Genomic DNA, 18914 nt, shown 5'->3' on the forward strand with positions numbered 1-18914 from the left:
AACAGGGTTTTAACATATATGATAAATATACACAAAGTCAATCTGTAGGCAAATATATATGGACAGGCCTTCACTGTTATACACTAACACATCATCCTGGTGTGTTCTCTTTGTGCTTCGCTGGCCAAGTCCTCAAGAAAAGCAAACACAGCAATTGTTTATCAGTGGCTGAAATGTCTGGGGCTTTTTATAGCCCATTAACTTGTCCTTAATAAGCAGCAGCGTAATTTAATAAATAGTGTTTAAATTGCAGTTTATTTGTTTGGATTGTGATATAAAAATCGGTTCATGGTTTTATGAGAGTATTAAATCATGAGCAAATATTATAAATCTATGTGAAATATCTGTTGTTAAAGCTTTTGCTCGTTGCATTCCTCAGGAGCCTGTGTTAATCTAATTCTAATTTCCTTCACAGGTAATTAATAGCTAACAACAGTTGTCAGGTCGCTGCTGCCTTTGCAGTACTTTGCTGACTGTGTGTTTGAGGTGGTGCATGGATAAAGACAGTCTCAATGGCAAAGGAATTTCTTTGCGCTTGTGGAAAGGATTGTGTGTGAAGTCTGGGGAAACTCATGCAGAGTATATGCCCAGCTTAAGCAGAGTTGTGCTGAGATTGTTGAATTGACTCCTGCCTCGCAGCTGTTGTTCGAATGGCCTCCTGTTGCTCTGTAGCTTAAAGCTGCTTGCCAGGTTAATGCAGTGTTGATGTACAGGTAGTATGATCCCAGCTGACAGACGTGTTTTGTGCACTAGGATGTCAGTTATCACTTACGCAGCAGAGCAGATTTGGAGAATTTTGGAGAATGCATTAACCCATAGTAAAAGCTAGATGATATATATATAGGACATGGTGGTCACAAGCTCATGTGCAGATGCTCCAGTGCTCTTTCCAGTGCTTAAATATTGCACCCCACTTTTAATTCACTGACATTATTCTTCATCTCTCCCCAGCCTTCGTTGTTGAAAGCTATATTTAATGTGGACCCTGACGAAGTTCGCTCCCTCATATTCAAGAAAGAAGATGTCAACGTGCAGGTATAGTTGAAGACAAACTAGCAAACACTGAATAAACTACAGCAAATACACAGCCCTGCTCCTGGAGGTCCACTGCCCTGCCTTTTTCGTGTTCCCCTGCTTCTGATACACTTAAGCCATCTAATCAGCTCATTAACAGGCCCTTACTGAGTTGAAGTGATTTTGTTAAAGCAGGGGAATTTGTAAAATGTGCAGAGCAGGCAGCCTCCAGTACCAGGTCAGGGAAACACTGCTCTAAAGCAGGAGAATCAGAATCCAGTCCCAGAGGGGTGCAGTGCTAATATGTTTTGTGTTTTTCTTGATTAAACTACTTAAAATCTAATTACTGAACTTTTAATGAGTCAAACTGGGACAGCTTTAAAAACCTATACCATGAATATCCCTCCTTTTTTAAAAAAATAGTATTTAATAGCTGTTAAAGTATCAAACTGTACCATTAGACGTCCAGTCAGTTCAGTGCTTAACTTGGGAAAAATATTCAGCATTTTTGAAAGAGGTACAATGTAGGGCAGCCAATCAGAACAGATCTAATTTGCATGCATTAGTCCACTACTAAAAACAAGAGATCAGATAATGCTCATAAAAATTAAAGTTATATATATTTGACACATAACATAGCACAAATGCCTCACATTAACTTTTCTGGGTGTAGATAGAAAACATTAGATGGGGGTTTTAAACCTGAATGGCTTTGTGGCTCTCTAGAAGAGTGTATCTGCCTTCCTTTTAAGTTAATTATTCATGTTAAGGTGTGTACTTCCCAATATATTTGTTGATGCTTGTTGTCTGTGGGCCTTTATAGAAAATATTTGCCTGAAGGAAAAGACAAATGAGGTGGCTGGGGAATTTTTCCAATAGTTCTAGGTACAGTGGGCATTTGGTAATTTCTTGGTTATACATATGAATTAAAACCCATATGATATGTATAATATTATTATTTTCCAATGTGATCACCCTTCATTTGTTAGCTCTAGCAGTTAGCCTTTAAGTTCACTGAAACAAATACATTTGCTCTTTTGGTTCTCATCAGAAAATCACTTTCCACTGAGAGCTTTCTTCAGATTTGGGAGCAGGTAAAAACCCCTCAGGGCTGTAGAGTGGAGGACTAATGCCCTGGAGTCCCCAGTCACACACAGCACCATGCTGAAGTTTCCTCAACACACTTGTCTTACTAGGAATGCTTTAGTTTTCACAGAAATTAGAACAAAACTAATGATGGAAATGAGCTGATGTTTGTTATTCACCCTCAGAATCTGTCCCTTCCTAGAACCATTACCTGCAGAACTATCTTATTGAATGTCTGCATATATTTTTGTGTAATGTACGTTGAGTTTTGTAGTGAAAGTACTTGGATGGACGTGGCGACATTTAATAAATACAAAATCATGAATTCTGTCTAACTGATGGATGTAATGCAGAGCTACAGAGTATTACGTAACATGACAATAACTTTAGACTGTAGTTTTATAAGAGAATGCTTGTTTCATAATAAACAAATAAATAAAGTCCTAAGCGAGTCTTAACTTGGGGCTACATTTTCGAAACTGTCGACTATAGGTTTGTGTCCAGTAGTCCAGTCGATCTGGGTTGGCACATTTGTAACCCGGGGCCTGAGACTGGGTTCGGTTCAGGTAGGCGGGTGATGACCTGCCTGGCTAATGGCCCTGGCTCTGTCACATTGATTTCCTGTAACAGCAGGCTGGAGTGCTAACCATGCACCATTTAGAAGCAAATGTGTGTATGCGTGGCCTTCCGTTCTGTTTCTTCCTGGTCTTGTTTTCACTGTCCTCAGAGTTACCTTGTTGTCCTTTCCCTAATGAGCTGCTGGGCAGTCTGAGATTCGAGTGGACGCTCACGCGCGCCCCGTCTTGATGCTTATTTGACTGAGCATGCCTTTATCCCCGCGCTGGGAGTTTAAAGAGAGTTCAGTGTTCATCTTCAGGCTGCTCTTGGCTCAGTTGTGAGACATGGCAGCTTTTTGATGATGGACCAATCACTGGGCTGCCGGCCTGGTCTGCTCACATGACTTGTTTGTGGCTTCTGTGTTTGAAAGAATGGTGCACTACTTGAAGAACAGAGCTCTTCCCACCACAGCGAACAACAGAGTGGCATTCCAGGTCAAATCATTGGAAGATTTAGACTTGCGTTAGCAAACAGAATTAATTACTGTTGCCAGTTTCGTAATTGGATGTTTGGAGGTGTGCTTGCATTCTCAAATGTTTCGCATCAGTGCAGTTTCATAATAAAGTGCGCTGGTTTTGCAAACACCATTTAGCCTGAGAACAGTTGTTGCAGACTGGTACAGAGGCTAAAACACATGTTTAATAAGGCAAACACGGCATATCAGTATCAGACATATATCAGCAGACTATGATAAATGGGATATTAGAGGCAAAGTTACACTGAATCCAACCCAACCCTGTAACAAACCTGTCCTGAAATAGCACTGTGTGAAGTTAACTGTGTGTGCCTTAGAGTGCTTTAGTAGTTTGAGCATGACGTTCATCAGATACACCTCTTAAATGTAGTGCTTCAGTTAGCAATAAGATTAGTCAAGCCACCATCAGCTGGGTAGGATCCATGTCTGACACAAACACTGATATAAATATCATAGATTCCACAAAGTGGCTATTATAAATATAGTGATCGATAAATAACACATTTCCTGTTTACATTGTGGCATACTCATGATCATGTACTAGTCCTGGCTGACATATGTCACACCTGGATGAAAGAACGTGTTCCTATAACATTGCGTCTGCTGCAGAACGAACAATATTTAACGCTGCTACTGCATGGTGGTACAGAAGAGCTGAGCACCCATTGATCTGTGTATGTGCTGCATTTAATGGAGCTTTCCATCATACTGCATACCACACAAGTCTACACAGTAACTCAACCACCCCGCTTCACCACACATCAGTCAAACAGAGCAGTGTGATAGACATGGTCTCACACATGCTTTTGAATTTAGGCTGCTGATGGTTAACACGGTGTTGGTTAACTTTGTCTGTTGCATTATTTAATGATGTACTAGTTTTAAGGTGGAAACTTTAAACCTAATAATACAGAGCTCGTAAACTGGCAGCTTGGCACTGTGTTACTTATTCAAGCCTGGAAAAAACTGCATGATGTTTGTGGAAGTAACAGGCCTGGAGCTTAGGTCACAGTGTTAGTGAGAAAAATCACTATGGACGTATTTCCAGTATTGTTAAGGCCTTCTTGTAACTAGAAAATTCTGGGTTAATCATATTTGAAATAAGATAAGGAAGAGTTTTTGTTCAGGAGTGATGCTCAGGAGTGCTCCTTCATATTTTACAAAGCCTCTGAACATAAGGGCTGGAGTGAAAGAGAAAGAGAGAACGTGCCTTATACGTCCTCACTGTCATGCAAAATCGCCCCTTTCTTACTGCAGTGATTCTTGCAGACGAGCTGTACCAAGCCGTACCAACTAGCTACCAGCATTCGGACATGAATTCTGTGTCTCAGGCCCCTTTTGGCAACTCAAACTGCAACTGTTTTTAATTTGAGCTACAAGCTGTTGTCACATATGCATCGTCATCTGCAGTGGATTTCAGTTTCACTTTGTAAAATGTGGGATTTTTAATTGGCACCATTAAAGCTTTTGGAACTTAATATCAGAGCCCTCAGGGGATTTTTGATTTGGAAACACAGGCTTTACACAAGCAACAACCAAGTGTACTGTAGTTTTATTGGCACTGCTGACGAAACTAACTAATTATTCTGGTTAAGTAATTATGTCACGGCAGGATAAGTTACGATGATAAAAAATGGTAATAAAATTAACGATAATAAAAAATAAAATATATCATTTACATATGAAAATGCAATACATTACTGTGCATAACAAGAAGCTAATTAATAGCAGCATGAAAAGCAACAGATAGAAGACCAAGAACGAAAGTGAGTGAGGAAATTAGTTTGAAAAAATCCTTGGGAATGATAATAGAATAGGTACTGAATAATTGAAATAATAAATAAATAAAATAATCCAAGAACATGAAACGACCCAACTTTGAAATGAATTAGCTTTAATCTGAAAAGGTATTTTTAAAAGTTGTTTCTTAAAACAGACAACTGTGAATATTTCACACTCTGATATTTTGATCTTGTTCAGGATAACGAGAAGAGGACTCCTCTCCACGCTGCAGCTTACTTGGGCGATGCTGAGATCATTGAGCTTCTCGTTCTGTCAGGTACAGCAGCTTTCTTGGAAAACACACCCCTTTAGAAACCCAGCCGTTCTCTATTACCGCAGAGAGCTGGACCAGAAGCAGCTCCACATTTCACACACAAACGTTCGCTTCCCCCATTCATAAACACACTCAGACGTAGCCATGAGAGTCAGCTGACTGCCTGGAAAGGCTGAGGTCGCATGCAGAAAGGGGAGGATGCTATTAGGGGAGCTTTGATAAAGACAAGCAGGTGCTGCTGCTCTATTTTAACCTTCACAGATGTGTTCTCAGTGAATCATGGGACTTCTCTTGTCTTAAAGGGGACTGTCAAGTGATTTTTTTCATTTGTTCATGCTTTTAACTAAAGAACAAACGTGTGACTGGGCTCTCTTTACTAAGGGGATATAAAAATGTCACAGCATAATGCTCACTGTTTGAAAGATCTGTTGTCTCCCATTAGTAATGTATCTCAGAAATGTCTAGTGGTGTTTGAAACATTGGCCAAATTCCTGCTCGATTTAGTCAGTGCCTCTTTCTAATTCGGTTACCACATAATCCGCACGTTGAAGGAAAGTTTACATATTTAAATCAGTCACACGCAGATTCAAAGTCTGACATCTGGCAGAAAAAGACCATTTTCCATGAAGAATGCATCCTAGTGCTTTTCTTTCTCTTTTAAAAGTGTTTTAAATTTCCAAACTTAAAAGATATTTGTAAAACTTTATCCTTCTGCTATGGGGTTGTTTGTGTTGCCCTGGCAACACCGCTGTCAATCACTGTGCGGTCGAAAACATCCACTGATTTCATGTAAATATTGTTTAAATATTAGATTTATTATTTGTAATCTGTCACACATTTTTTCTGTAAAAAAGTCACATAATAAGAGACTGTTTCAGTGATCTTTGTGTGTTTTTGCTTTATTTTATCTGTGTCCCTTTGTTTCTTTCAGGAGCGAGAGTAAATGCCAAAGATAATAAATGGCTGACCCCTCTTCACCGTGCTGTCGCCTCCTGCAGTGAGGTATCACGTTGCACTCTAAACACACATACAAATGCAAACAAGCTCTGCTCAGTGTCCATGCACTCCAGCACCTCCTCTGTGTTCCTGTGTCTTTTGGTTGTTTATTTTTCACCGACCCTGTGTTTGTGCAGGACGCAGTTCAGGTGCTCCTGAAGCACTCTGCTGACGTAAATGCCCGGGATAAAAACTGGCAGACGCCTCTGCATGTGGCTGCAGCAAACAAAGCTGTGCGCTGTGCCGAGGCGCTTGTACCTCTGCTTAGCAATGTCAACGTGTCTGACCGCGCTGGACGCACCGCCCTGCACCACGCTGCCTTTAGTGGACACCTTGAGGTACTGCTATGTATATTATTGAAAGTAATGGCAAATGTTTAGTGAGTTAAAGGGGATATATTTTGCTATTTTAGATAGCGCACTAGCATCCCAGACCATAACCAATGCTTCATATTTAGCCACACCTCCCCTCCTGGTTGTGTTCTCAGTGCTGTGCCCTGAGAAAGCACCTGCTAAACACAGACAGTTGCTATCCCTTGAATATATTTCACAGCACTGTCTCTTGGGGAGGGATTCCAGAGGGCAGGACTATAATGCACAAGCAGCCAACCCAGCTATGAAAACAAAGAGCAGAGAACAACACACACAAAAGGAGTGTGACTTCATTCTCTTCTCAGTATGCCTTTACTCCACTATATTTTTACATAGTAATTAGTTATGTGCTGTTATATTATTGTTTAAATTGTCAGATATATCACCTTTAATGTAAAAAGACGTCATTCCAAGTTGTTTTTGACAGATACTGTGTGTCTGTTTGCTGTCATTTGGAGTTCAATACAGTGTTACTGGATTATGGGTTTGACTCCTCTGTATAAGCAGTCTGCAGTAAATACATAAACGAGTATTTTCTTTGTAGTAGGAATGGCCAGTGTGATGATTTAATTGTCATTGTGCTTCTTTTCTAATCACCTTTATGTAGATGGTGAAGCTGCTCCTGTCCAGAGGAGCTAACCTTAATGCGTTTGATAAGAAAGACAGGAGAGCTATCCACTGGGCTGCGTATATGGGTAAGCAGACAAAACTACAGGGCACCTCTGTAAATAAGCAGTACTTCATTACTCAGCCTGTCCTCAGATTAATGCTCAGTCACAGAAAATCAACACCAAGAATAAGAGCAGTCTCAGCCTCGCTGTGATTGTTAGTGTCAGTCTGTGGCTGATGTCTGTAAGAGGGCCTCTGTTCTCTGCTTTGTCTCCTACATTCCTTACCACCCCCCACTCTCATCTGCTGCTTTTCTTTTTCTTTCTTTCTTTACTTCATTAACTTTCTTTTTTCCTATCCTCTTTCACTTATTCTGTATCTCTCTCTCTCTCTCTCTCTCTCTCTATTTTCTCCAACCGTTTTACTACCCTGCTTTTTCTGCCATCATCTTTCACATTTTTATCTTTGCTTCTTCTGTTTTGCTGTATCGCCTTTTTACATGTATTGACATGATTTATCTTAATCTCTCTCTCTCTCTCTCTCTCTCTCTCTCTCTCTCTCAGGTCATATGGAGGTGGTGCGATTGCTGGTGTCTCATGGTGCGGAGGTGGCATGTAAAGATAAGAAAGCCTACACGCCGCTCCATGCTGCAGCCTCCAGTGGGATGATCAGTGTGGTCAAATACCTGCTGGATCTGGGGGTGGACGTAAGTCTACCCTTTCCTCGCAGCTGTCACATGACTCCGCCCCCCCATCTGTCACTCATTTTCATAACAATCTGCTTAATGTCATGCAGGCTTCTGCATTCATTTATGTGCTTTTACTCAAGGGCCACACATTTCTTACAGCCTCTTTGTAGATGCAATCTTGGAAATGGTTGATTAAAATGAAAATGAGGTTAGGTACTGCTCCCAAACCCTGCAAAGACGCTGAGACCATTTGTTGATATAATGGAGAATGAATAATTGCTTGTTTGAAATGATGCTGACATAGTTTTGGAAACTACTGTTCTGTACATGAAATGGGACGTTGATCCTTTCTGCGAATAGCAGTTATTATTAACAATAATCAAAAATAGCATGCTTTAATTTTGTGATTTTAAAAGATTTCTAATGCTCAAATAAATAATTATGAAGCAAGTAATCCCAATAAGTGGAAATAGCTGATTTTTGTAAGCATTTAAGGATGCTGACTGTCGCAGATCCTCAGAGCAACAAAAACAGAAAGCAGACTCCTATTGCTGTGGAATTATTTTAACAGGCAAAGTGGAAACATGTGGTTACTGGTATTTATATTCAATAATGAAGGCATATTCTCAGTGCTATAATAATACTATGTCAGGGCTATAAAATTCTGTAATCAGTCCTATTTTGATGTTGATGAGATGGAAAGAAATGGATACATGAACATTTATCCCTATCATTTCTCTCCCTCTGTGCAGATCAATGAGCCTAATGCATATGGGAACACTCCGCTGCATGTGGCCTGTTATAACGGTCAGGACGTGGTGGTGAATGAACTGATCGAGTCAGGTGCTAACGTCAACCAGGTGAACGAGAAGGGCTTTGCGCCACTGCACTTTACTGCTGCCTCCCGCCAGGGGGCGCTGTGCCTGGAACTATTAGTGGGTAATGGAGCCGATGTCAACATCAAGGTGAGTCTTCAACCTCAATTCTGCTATAGATCCGTTTTAATTCTGGATGTAATCCACTGCTAAACACCGCAAAAGTATTTACAGTGTTAGTGTTGTTGTTATTTGTTGTAGTTTTGGACAGGATGACTGACTTAAAATGGGTGCAACTGGTAGTATCACTGTCACACAGCTCCAGGGATCTGGGGTAACAGGTTTGAAGCCCACCTTGGGTCACTGTTTGTGAGGAGTGTGGTGTGTTCTCCCTGTGTCTGCATGGGTTTCCACCAGGTGCTCCGATTCCCTCACAGAGTCCAAAAACACATGCTGGTAGGTGGATTGGCTGTGCAAAAAGTGTCCGTAGGTCCAGGGTGTGTTCCTGTCTTGCACCCAGTGATTCCAGGTGGATCCCAGACCCACAGCAACCCTGAACAAGATAAAGCTGTTATGGAAAATGAATGACTGACTAAAATCCCACTGTTTACAAATTCACAATGAAAATGTACAAGGAATGTAAGGTAGTCAATGGAGAGCACTGTTGTGCTGAGTCGAGGGTTTCTGAGTAAATAAAATAGCACTAGATCACTAAAAGAGCCCTGTGAAGGACTGGCGCCCCCTCCAGGGTGTATTCCTGTCTTGCGCCTAATGATTCCAGGAAGGCTCTGGATCCAACGCGACCCTGAACTGGATAAGCGCTTACAGAGAATTAATAAATAGAGCACATAAAGAGCTCTTTAAGTTTAAATGGAATTTTCAACAAACCCTAATATTTTCACAGTACAGTTTTTACATCCAAGTGTTTAATTAAAATGAGAATGTCTTGCACAAGTCCAATTGAGCAGCTCTGAATCAAAGCAGGCACTTCACCATCCTGAATGGACCGTCCAATCTGTGCAAAATAAAAGCATTTTATAGTGAGTAGGATTCCTTCAGATAGGGTTTGATTATACCCTAGGTTTGTAAAATTGTGACACAGCACATAGGTCAACCATATTACTTGTAGTTTATGGAGATTAAAAGGGCTTTAATCCGTCATTTGAACAAAATGCATCATATACTCAGTGGTAGAGGCTGTGAGTGACAGTGATCTGCTTGAAAACTAATAAATGGTGGATTTATAAAGTGTTAAAATGTCATCAGCAGTCCAGTGGAACAAGCTCAGTTATGTTATTTGAATGCTGAACCACACCAAAATAACACTGTTACGTGAGAATGTGGCTTGCTTAATTACATTCGCTAACGTGAATAGCGCCGCGTGGTTTCCCTCCACTGTCCAAAGAGGAGGATGCCGATGCCTCTCCAGCTGATTTATGTCAATAATGGCTGACCCAAGTGCTATCAGAAATGAGGCAGCACTCGCTGAATGCACTTCCAGGTATAAGAAGGAGTGGAACTTTGTCCAGTGCTGATTATAGAGGGCGTGTATTGACTGTCAGTGTCTGAGGGGACAGACTGACACATGAAAGAGACTCCAGAAGAAACAGAAGGTGGGGAAAAAGACTGCAGGGAACAAGCTGCTCTGAATTCTGTGTATGTTCATGAGCTTATGCCAGAGAACATGCCATGCTGTTACTGCCATTTGCTCACATACGCTTCTGCACTCTGATCTGAGACACTGTGATAGAGTTCAACAACTGCTCTCGGTGACCGTCATGTACTGCTGTGGAATAGGATCATTCAGCAGGATCACTTACACACAGGATAGATCTGTTTCTTTTCATGAAACAGAATTCCTGTAGTTGTTTATTTCATAGTCATCTTCTACTTGTAAGTTTTTTGACTCCTTAAATCATCTATTTAAAGCTTAAGAATACATCTTTCTCTCTTGCTCTTTTGTTTGGCAGAGTAAGGATGGTAAAACTCCACTCCACATGGCTGCCATCCACGGCAGGTTCTCCAGATCTCAGGCTGTCATTCAGAGTGGTGAGTACAACCTTATCTGTTGTGTTCCCCTAGACCTTTCTAAGGTTACTGCCAGGGATGGCTCAGATTTCTGTCCACCAGAGGGCAGTGTATAGAGACTTGTTATCAGTCCTATGAAGTTCAGTGAAGGAAACAGACTACTGCAGCTGTCTGAATGCTACCAGAAGACCATGTCTTATTATATATTTAACAGCAGATAGTACGTATATGTAGTTGGTGCTGCAGAACTGTGTAATTTAATATTAGGTCTATAAACAGTAGCTGAGGAGACTGGTTTAGCAGTTCTTTTTTTATTAGTATTTATTTGGGAATAACGGCTTGCACATTAGAGTATCATTTGGTTTAATTGGCTGTATTAATAATTTGCTCTGTCCTGCTGGCCATATTCACTGTGTCGAATATTAAAAACCACCCTTTTGATTGTTTGTTGACAGGGGCTGAGATAGACTGTGAAGATAAGAATGGGAACTCTCCTCTGCACATAGCCGCCCGATACGGCCATGAGCTCCTTATTAACACCCTCATCACCAATGGAGCCAACACAGCTAAGTGAGTCACCATTCTTAGCCGAGATTTATTTTTATTTTTTTTTATGTTCGAACAAGAGCATGCGAGGACACTCTGGATCTGACAGATGGCAGCCACTGAAAGCGGTACCTTGGCTTGGCAGTGTTTCCATCTTAGAGAGCTGGGCACACTGGGGTCTTTTCCTGCAAAGCAGCAGGATTGATTGGCCATTCTTTTATTAGGCTTTTCAAGGAGTCGGTCTTCTGAAGCTTTTCGGCCTACTGACCTCTATTATGAGTGACCAGCTGAGTAGATTATTAATATTAATATTTTATACCACAAGTGAAATATTAGGGTGGCACGGTGGCACAGCAGGTAGTGTCACAGTCACACAGCTCCAGGGACCTGAAGGTTGCGGGTTTGAGTCCCACTCCGGGTGACTGTCTGTGAGGAGCGTGGTGTGTTCTCCCTGTATCTGTGTGGGTTTCCTCCGGGTGACTGTCTGTGAGGAGTGTGGCGTGTTCTCCCTGTATCTGTGTGGGTTTCCTCCGACGGTCCAAAAATACATGTTGGTAGGTGGATTGGTGACTCAAAAGTGTCCGTAGTTGTGAATGTGTGAGTGTGTGCGTTGTGTCCCTTCCAGGGTGTGTTCCTGCCTTGCACCCAGTGATTCCAGGTAGGCTCTGGACCCACTGCGACCCTGAACTGGATAAGGGTTACAGATAATGAATGAATGAAGTAAAATATTCATGTATATGAATCTATTTTGACCAATTTTAATGGAAGACATACCTTTGTGGCAACTTTTAAAACATCCTTTATTTCAGAAAAGTGCTGTAAAAGTGAATTGTACTCTGCAACTAGGAGAACCCAGGAGCAAAAATACCTGCTCTCACCCAGTGTTGCTTTAAGGAGCAACCATTGTTGACACAGGCTTTTATCTCAGTAGGAAAGCACTGCTAATTTAGTGGGATGCTCCAGAGCAGCTGCACATGCCTCAGTGACCAATGCCAAGCACGGCCTAAAGGATATAAAGACACCAGCATTGGGTTGTGGAGAACTGAAGGGTGTAAATGGGTTGCAAATTGTGCCTCATTTGAATCACATTCACAGGAACATAAGTGGAATAAATGTTGAGTAATAAATAAATTGTCACCTCTTCCCTTTAGGCGGGGGATTCACGGCATGTTTCCCCTTCACCTGGCTGCACTCAGTGGCTTCTCAGACTGCTGCCGAAAACTTCTGTCATCTGGTGAGTCACATTCACCCACTCCGTAAAGGAAATGAGGGCATTCTTGAACCACAGGAGCTTTAGTTGGCTGCTGTGAGTGAGTGTGTGAGTGTTTCCTCATCACTGTGAAGGCAACCAAAGCTATATTCAGCCTTTCATCAATAAATTCCACCAGCAGCCAGGTGGAAGCAGCTCACGAGTTTTCCGTGCTGTAGACTGCGGGTGATAATAGTGCTCATTCAGGTATTAATATTTGCACTTGTTCACTCCTCTGTTGGTTCAGGTTTTGACATCGACACGCCTGATGACTTTGGCAGGACGTGTTTACACGCAGCAGCAGCAGGAGGGTGAGTCACAGCCCTGCTCTTCTCTGACTGGTTCATCCTCCACATCAGCGTCTGAATGTGGCCTTTGTGGCGCTCTCTGGATTTTGCCCCAGAGAGATTCCCTAAATCAAACCCTAACTTAATGCAGACACTAAGAACTACAAATGACCATCTCTTCTATTTCCTTCTCTTCTCACTCACGCTCTCCTTCTGTTTCTGTAGAAACCTTGACTGTTTAAATATGCTGCTCAACACTGGAGCAGACTTCAACAGGAAGGACAGATTCGGAAGGTGAGTTTGGGAGGCATAGCGTGAACAGTCATCAAAAGGATTTCAGTGATTAACTCTGATATTGTATACATATGGAAATGCGTATGTTGTGGTAATGTAAAGTATCTCCTTTTGCCTTTATTACAGCTTCCATTATATAGAGTTGCTTTCAGATTTTACACATATCTGTAGGACCATTCAGCACCTGTCCATATCAGATGTAAAAGCCTTAATTGCACATAATACACATAAAAATAATAACTGAGTGCTACCTGTCTATACCCTTGAGGCATATAAGAGCATTCTATATTAGATTCTATTCCTGACCCTTTAACTGGGCAGCTTCTTACCACTTATAAAACACCTTGCTGTGAAAGGTTTCATAAAAAGGTTTTGTAAGTTCACATGCTGAGTCCATTTGTTTTTATAACGCATTTATTTCTGTGTGGGTGTTTGCACAGGACGCCACTTCATTACGCAGCCGCCAACTGTAATTATCAGTGCCTGTTTGCGCTTGTGGGCTCAGGGGCCAGTGTGAACGACATGGACGTGAGGGGTTGCACCCCTTTGCACTATGCGGCTGCTTCAGACACTGATGCCAAGTAAGAGAGAGAACCTACAACTGCCACTAACTAAATACTATGGCAGCCCATTTTTAAAGTTGACTCAAAAAGCAGCGCTGGTTTCAAAAGGGGGTAGGGGCAGGAGCAGTGATGGAAAACCACGATCATATGAAATCAGTCATGAAAATGTATTAGAGAGGAAATATCATCCCCAGAGAGGCAAATCCCTAACAGGAGGTAATCCAATCAGTGCCACCCCCAGCCTGCAGTAACTGGTAACTTCATTACTGTTAGTTGAACGCTCTGGTTTGAGTTAGAGATGTTAGCTTGATGTTTTTTTTGAGTATATGGAGGGAATGGATGTTTATTATATATAGTACTATGCTGACGTTGGAGACAGATATCAGAACACAGCCATTAAGCAGATGTTTTTAATTGTTTTAGCGTGCAAGTGAAATAACCTACATCTAATCTCTGCCAAAGATCAATGACTAGAATATTATGATTATACATTACAAGGCTGTAACATATTACTGCAATTATTAAGTATAAAAATGTCGTCAGTAAACTTTAATGTAAACAGTAATATTCGTGTCGTCTTATTTTCCTGTCAGATGCTTGGAGTATTTATTGCGAAACGATGCTAACCCAGGGATTCGCGACAAACAGGGCTATAATGCAGTACACTATGCCTCAGCCTATGGTCACCGCCTCTGCCTCGAACTGGTCAGTACCTGTCTCTCGTTCATTTTCACACTGTCTTTCTTCAGTCGAGCTGTGGTATTAAGAACTATTTTCTGTGATGCAGATTGCCAGTGAAACACCGCTGGACGTGGTAAGTGCATTAAGTCTTACTATTAAAGCTTAGATTAGCAACGTCTGCTCTTTAAGAGCGCTTCTCTGCTCCAGAAAGTTGTACCTGACTGCCCTCAAGTGGCGAAATGTACGAGTAACTTCTTGTTTATCTCAAAAGGATTTTTAGTAAATGAATGAATTGACTGTCAATCCTAGTACATTCTCCGACGTTGTTATAGTCTAGTGTCTGTTTTGATTTTACAACTTGGATCTAAGGGTTTTGAATTCATTATCGTCTGTGTGTCTTCAGCTGATGGAGACGTCTGGGACAGACATCCTGAATGACACAGACGGTCAGACACCTATCAGCCCTTTGCACTTAGCAGTGAGTAAAAGCATAGTAGCTTTTAAGATCACCGTACAACAAACTCCTGGCTTTTCTGATGCTTTTTATGCATCCTCTCACTTATGTCCTGAATAATACCATTCCTTCAGTGTCATTAAAGCAATCTGATGCTTAACTAAATATTGGAGAAGAAATTATGCATTTGCAATTGTAAACAAATGAGCAAGTGGACAAGCAGTGTGAGCAGTGTGTTGTCTTTCAGGCGTACCACGGTCACCACCATGCTCTGGAAGTTCTAGTTCAGTCTCTTTTGGACCTGGATGTTCGAACAGTGCAGGGACACACACCGCTGGATCTGGCTGCGTTTAAGGGCCATGTGGAGTGTGTGGATGTGCTCATCAACCAGGGAGCCTCCATTCTGCTTAAAGACTACACGCAGAAGAGAACACCCATCCACGCTGCAGGTAGGAACAGTGGGTTGAACCACACTCTAAAAGTAGGGGTGCCTACAAAGTCGATCGCGCCTCATTTAAAAAATCTGCATCAGCATTTTCACCCGCTTGAGAATTGGTCCAATAAGTGGAAATGAAAGAGACTGTCACCAAAACATTGCATTGTTTATGAATCCAAACCGCTCACATTGAGCTGCTGAGGATTTGGATCGATTCACACACTCTCTCACACTCTGCCACCTGAATTTACACTTTGTTTGTTTGTTTGAATCCCTCAGCCATGAATGGCCACTTGGAATGCCTCCGCCTGCTTATTGGAAATGCAGATCCACATTCAGCTGTGGACATTCAGGACGGGAATGGACAGTGAGTGACATTCAGGTTTATATAAAAATAAAGAAAAACCGACATACCTTAGTGATTTGTAGCTTTCTCAGTCAAATGAATATCAACCTGTATTACTGATGCATTTACTGATGGATGCCAGGACTCCTCTGATGCTGGCTGTGCTGAATGGGCACACAGACTGCGTCTACTTCTTGCTCAGTAAAGGAGCCAGCGTGGAGGCCAGGGACAAGTGGGGCAGAACAGCCCTGCATCGCGGGGTAAGACACACTCATCTCTAGAAATGTGTAGCAGGGTGTATGCCATATGTTACATCTTTGTTGGCAGAGTTTATCCTCAAGTGTACTCCCAAATTTATATTGCAGAGTATGCCCCTCAATACGTCCTGAAGTATATGTGTTTGTGTGCAGGCAGTGACGGGGCATGAGGCGTGTGTGGAGGCACTGTTACAGCACAGTGCCAGTCTGCCTGTACGTGACAGTAGAGGGCGCACTGCCATGCACTTGGCAGCAGCATGTGGACACATTGGGGTCCTGGGGGCCCTGCTGCAGGCTGCACAGTCCCTCAAGACAGTCCCCGTCATCATGGACAACTGTGGCTACACTCCACTCCACTGGGCCTGCTACAATGGTGAAGGAATTTTTTATTTATTATTTTTTTAATGGGAGCGGCACGGTGGTGCAGCATGTAGTGTCGCAGTCACACAGCTCCAGGGACCTGGATGTTGTGGGTTCGATTCCCGCTCTGGGTGACTGTCTGTGAGGAGTGTGGTGTGTTCTCCCTGTGTCCGCGTGGGTTTCCTCCGGGTGACTGTCTGTGAGGAGTGTGGTATGTTCTCCCTGTGTCTGCGTGGGTTTCCTCCGGGTGACTGTCTGTGAGGAGTGTGGTGTGTTCTCCCTGTGTCTGCGTGGGTTTCCTCCGGGTGACTGTCTGTGAGGAGTGTGGTATGTTCTACCTGTGTCTGCGTGGGTTTCCTCCGGTTGACTGTCTGTGAGGAGTGTGGTGTGTTCTCTCTGTGTCTGCGTGGGTTTCCTCAGGTTTTTTTAATGGATGTTCTCTGACAGCTCAGGCTTTCCTTTGCTGACCAGTATTCTTGCTCCTACCTTTCTGCTATGCATACCTAGTCTATCAGTTTGCTTGTTCTGATTGACCTGTCTTTTTATTATTTACAGGTCATGATACATGTGTTGAGGCGTTGTTAGAACAGGAGGCTTTCCACAAGATGGAGGGCAACTCCTTCAGTCCACTTCACTGTGCTGTGTAAGAGCAACTCTCTCATAGTCCTATTTTGACCAGAAAGATTTGTTGCTTGTGCATGGCTAGCTGAAGCTTCTCCCTGTCCCGTTTCACAGAATCAGTGATAATGAAGGGGCGGCCGAGCTGCTGATTGACACGCTGGGACCTGCTATTGTTAATGCCACAGATTCCAAGTCCAGGTAAAGGAATGACTATATGGCAGTTCAGCTGAAGGGATGAGATATGTGGTTAAATTATTTTGTGGAATTGGGACGTGACCATCTTTCAAAACCTGAGTATTAATACATTTTTAAAAATGAGCAGTTGGTTTCAGGCCATGAAAAGAATCTGATTCCTCCTTGTGTTTCCTGTTGTGCACTAGAACGCCCCTGCATGCAGCAGCCTACACAGACCACGTGGAGTGCCTGCAGCTGCTGCTGGGCCACAATGCCCAGGTGAATGCCATAGACGCACTGGGCAAAACGCCCCTCATGATGGCTTCTGAGAACGGTCAGACCAACGCTGTCGGTAAGACACTAAAGCATTCACTTTGCCAAAGGCCACTCGAGTATTAGTCATCAGAATACATAAGAGGGGAGATATTCCATAATACTAAAATTGGCAGCTATGAGATTGATGTGGGTGCTGAAAGCACTTTGTTTTCATGCAGAAGTACTTGTAAGTAGGGCAAAGGCAGACCTCACTCTACAGGATGCAAACAAGAACACAGCCCTGCATTTAGCCTGCAGTAAGGTATGTAATACACAGACCCCTTCTTGATATTGAAAGAACACTACTATTATGGCTTTTATTTCATGCTTCATGTTTGTTTACTGTCGTTTTCTGCCTCAGGGGCATGAAACTAGTGCCTTGTTAATTCTGGAGAAGGTCTCCGACAGGAATCTTATCAATGCCACAAATGCAGCTCTACAGACGTGAGTATGAGCTGAATACAGTCCACTTTGGAACCAGACATGAAGACATCCTCTCTGCTCAGGGCTGTTTTATTGTGAGAAAGCCCCTGATTGGTTGTCCCTGCCTTTTATGCATCCTTCAGGCCGCTACATGTTGCTGCTCGTAACGGGCTCACCGTGGTAGTGCAGGAGCTTCTTGGGAAAGGGGCAAGTGTCCTTGCTGTGGACGAGAACGGTAAGTATCATAGTTGTTAACTGGAAGATCAGTGCCTAGCACAATTTGTTTATTCCCCTACTCTAACTTATCTAAACATGTAAACCAGGCTGTTTATGGATGTGTGTGTTTGAGCATTGAAATCACCACACTTTGATGAATGTTAACCCTTCAGGATGTTACTTTGGTGCGGTATGGTTTACCATCAACGACTGAGGCTCAATTCCATTTGATGCTCCATTGCCCCTAATGCTTAGCCCTATCCTTCCTTTTCGCCTAGGGGTTAGGGGTCTAAGTTCTTGTTGGGATAGATGGGTATGGTGGAGTGTTTGGGCTTTTCAGAGACACACTTCAGACAGTGGGTTGTGAATGATTTGTAAATCACTGGCTGCACAAGCATCCAAAGAAACCCACAAATGTCTGTTTTTAATCGTTTAATTTGTATGTTAACCAGTGTATTATCTAAGATTAATTTAGTTATGACCATTTTACTTTATAACAAACATAAAACATCACTAGTACTGTGCTGATGTCTCAGTGGTTATCTTGTTCATTTAAGGTGGAACTGGAAATTGTGAAGCAATTGCTTTCTGGTGCCTGAGGCTACTGCAACATTTAAGGTTTGAAGATTAAGCTACCAAAGAAGTTGAATTCAGTTCATATCACAAAAGACTTAAGAGTTGGTGATAATGTGACGGTGGAACTTTATGATGCCCTAAATTTAACTAAATCCAGCAGTGCTCCTCTGATATCACTGCAGACTGGCAGAGCTGCCTACAGAGCAGCGCTAGTCGCTTTTTTGCGTTCTTATTTGTGTTCTGATAAAGTATTGGGCTCTTGAGGGTTAGTCCCATTTAACAGGGGAAGATTTTAAGCACCACAACGTCTAACTCTAGTTCTAAGAGCTAGGGGTAAAAATAAGAAATGAGTATGGGCCA

At 42.4% G+C, this 18914-nt stretch overlaps 1 protein-coding gene across 2 annotated transcripts in view; it reads left to right on the plus strand.

Moving 5' to 3' along the window:
* LOC136699185 (serine/threonine-protein phosphatase 6 regulatory ankyrin repeat subunit A) overlaps window positions 1-18914 on the plus strand; it is a 32089-nt gene that overhangs the window by 11669 nt on the left and 1506 nt on the right. For both annotated transcript variants that reach the window (XM_066673676.1, XM_066673674.1), the window contains exons 2-27: window positions 952-1035; window positions 5174-5252; window positions 6181-6251; window positions 6383-6583; window positions 7224-7311; window positions 7789-7931; window positions 8666-8878; window positions 10699-10777; window positions 11212-11326; window positions 12454-12536; window positions 12799-12862; window positions 13064-13132; window positions 13573-13713; window positions 14289-14400; window positions 14483-14509; window positions 14780-14854; window positions 15078-15279; window positions 15546-15633; window positions 15755-15872; window positions 16023-16242; window positions 16785-16872; window positions 16965-17048; window positions 17231-17376; window positions 17519-17601; window positions 17701-17783; window positions 17906-17997. In XM_066673676.1, the coding sequence (XP_066529773.1) occupies window positions 952-1035; window positions 5174-5252; window positions 6181-6251; window positions 6383-6583; window positions 7224-7311; window positions 7789-7931; window positions 8666-8878; window positions 10699-10777; window positions 11212-11326; window positions 12454-12536; window positions 12799-12862; window positions 13064-13132; window positions 13573-13713; window positions 14289-14400; window positions 14483-14509; window positions 14780-14854; window positions 15078-15279; window positions 15546-15633; window positions 15755-15872; window positions 16023-16242; window positions 16785-16872; window positions 16965-17048; window positions 17231-17376; window positions 17519-17601; window positions 17701-17783; window positions 17906-17997 (2848 nt within the window). The remainder of the gene's footprint in view (window positions 1-951; window positions 1036-5173; window positions 5253-6180; window positions 6252-6382; window positions 6584-7223; window positions 7312-7788; window positions 7932-8665; window positions 8879-10698; window positions 10778-11211; window positions 11327-12453; window positions 12537-12798; window positions 12863-13063; window positions 13133-13572; window positions 13714-14288; window positions 14401-14482; window positions 14510-14779; window positions 14855-15077; window positions 15280-15545; window positions 15634-15754; window positions 15873-16022; window positions 16243-16784; window positions 16873-16964; window positions 17049-17230; window positions 17377-17518; window positions 17602-17700; window positions 17784-17905; window positions 17998-18914) is intronic.

This window comes from Hoplias malabaricus, chromosome 6 (assembly GCF_029633855.1).
Source record: "Hoplias malabaricus isolate fHopMal1 chromosome 6, fHopMal1.hap1, whole genome shotgun sequence".
NCBI lineage: Eukaryota > Metazoa > Chordata > Actinopteri > Characiformes > Erythrinidae > Hoplias > Hoplias malabaricus.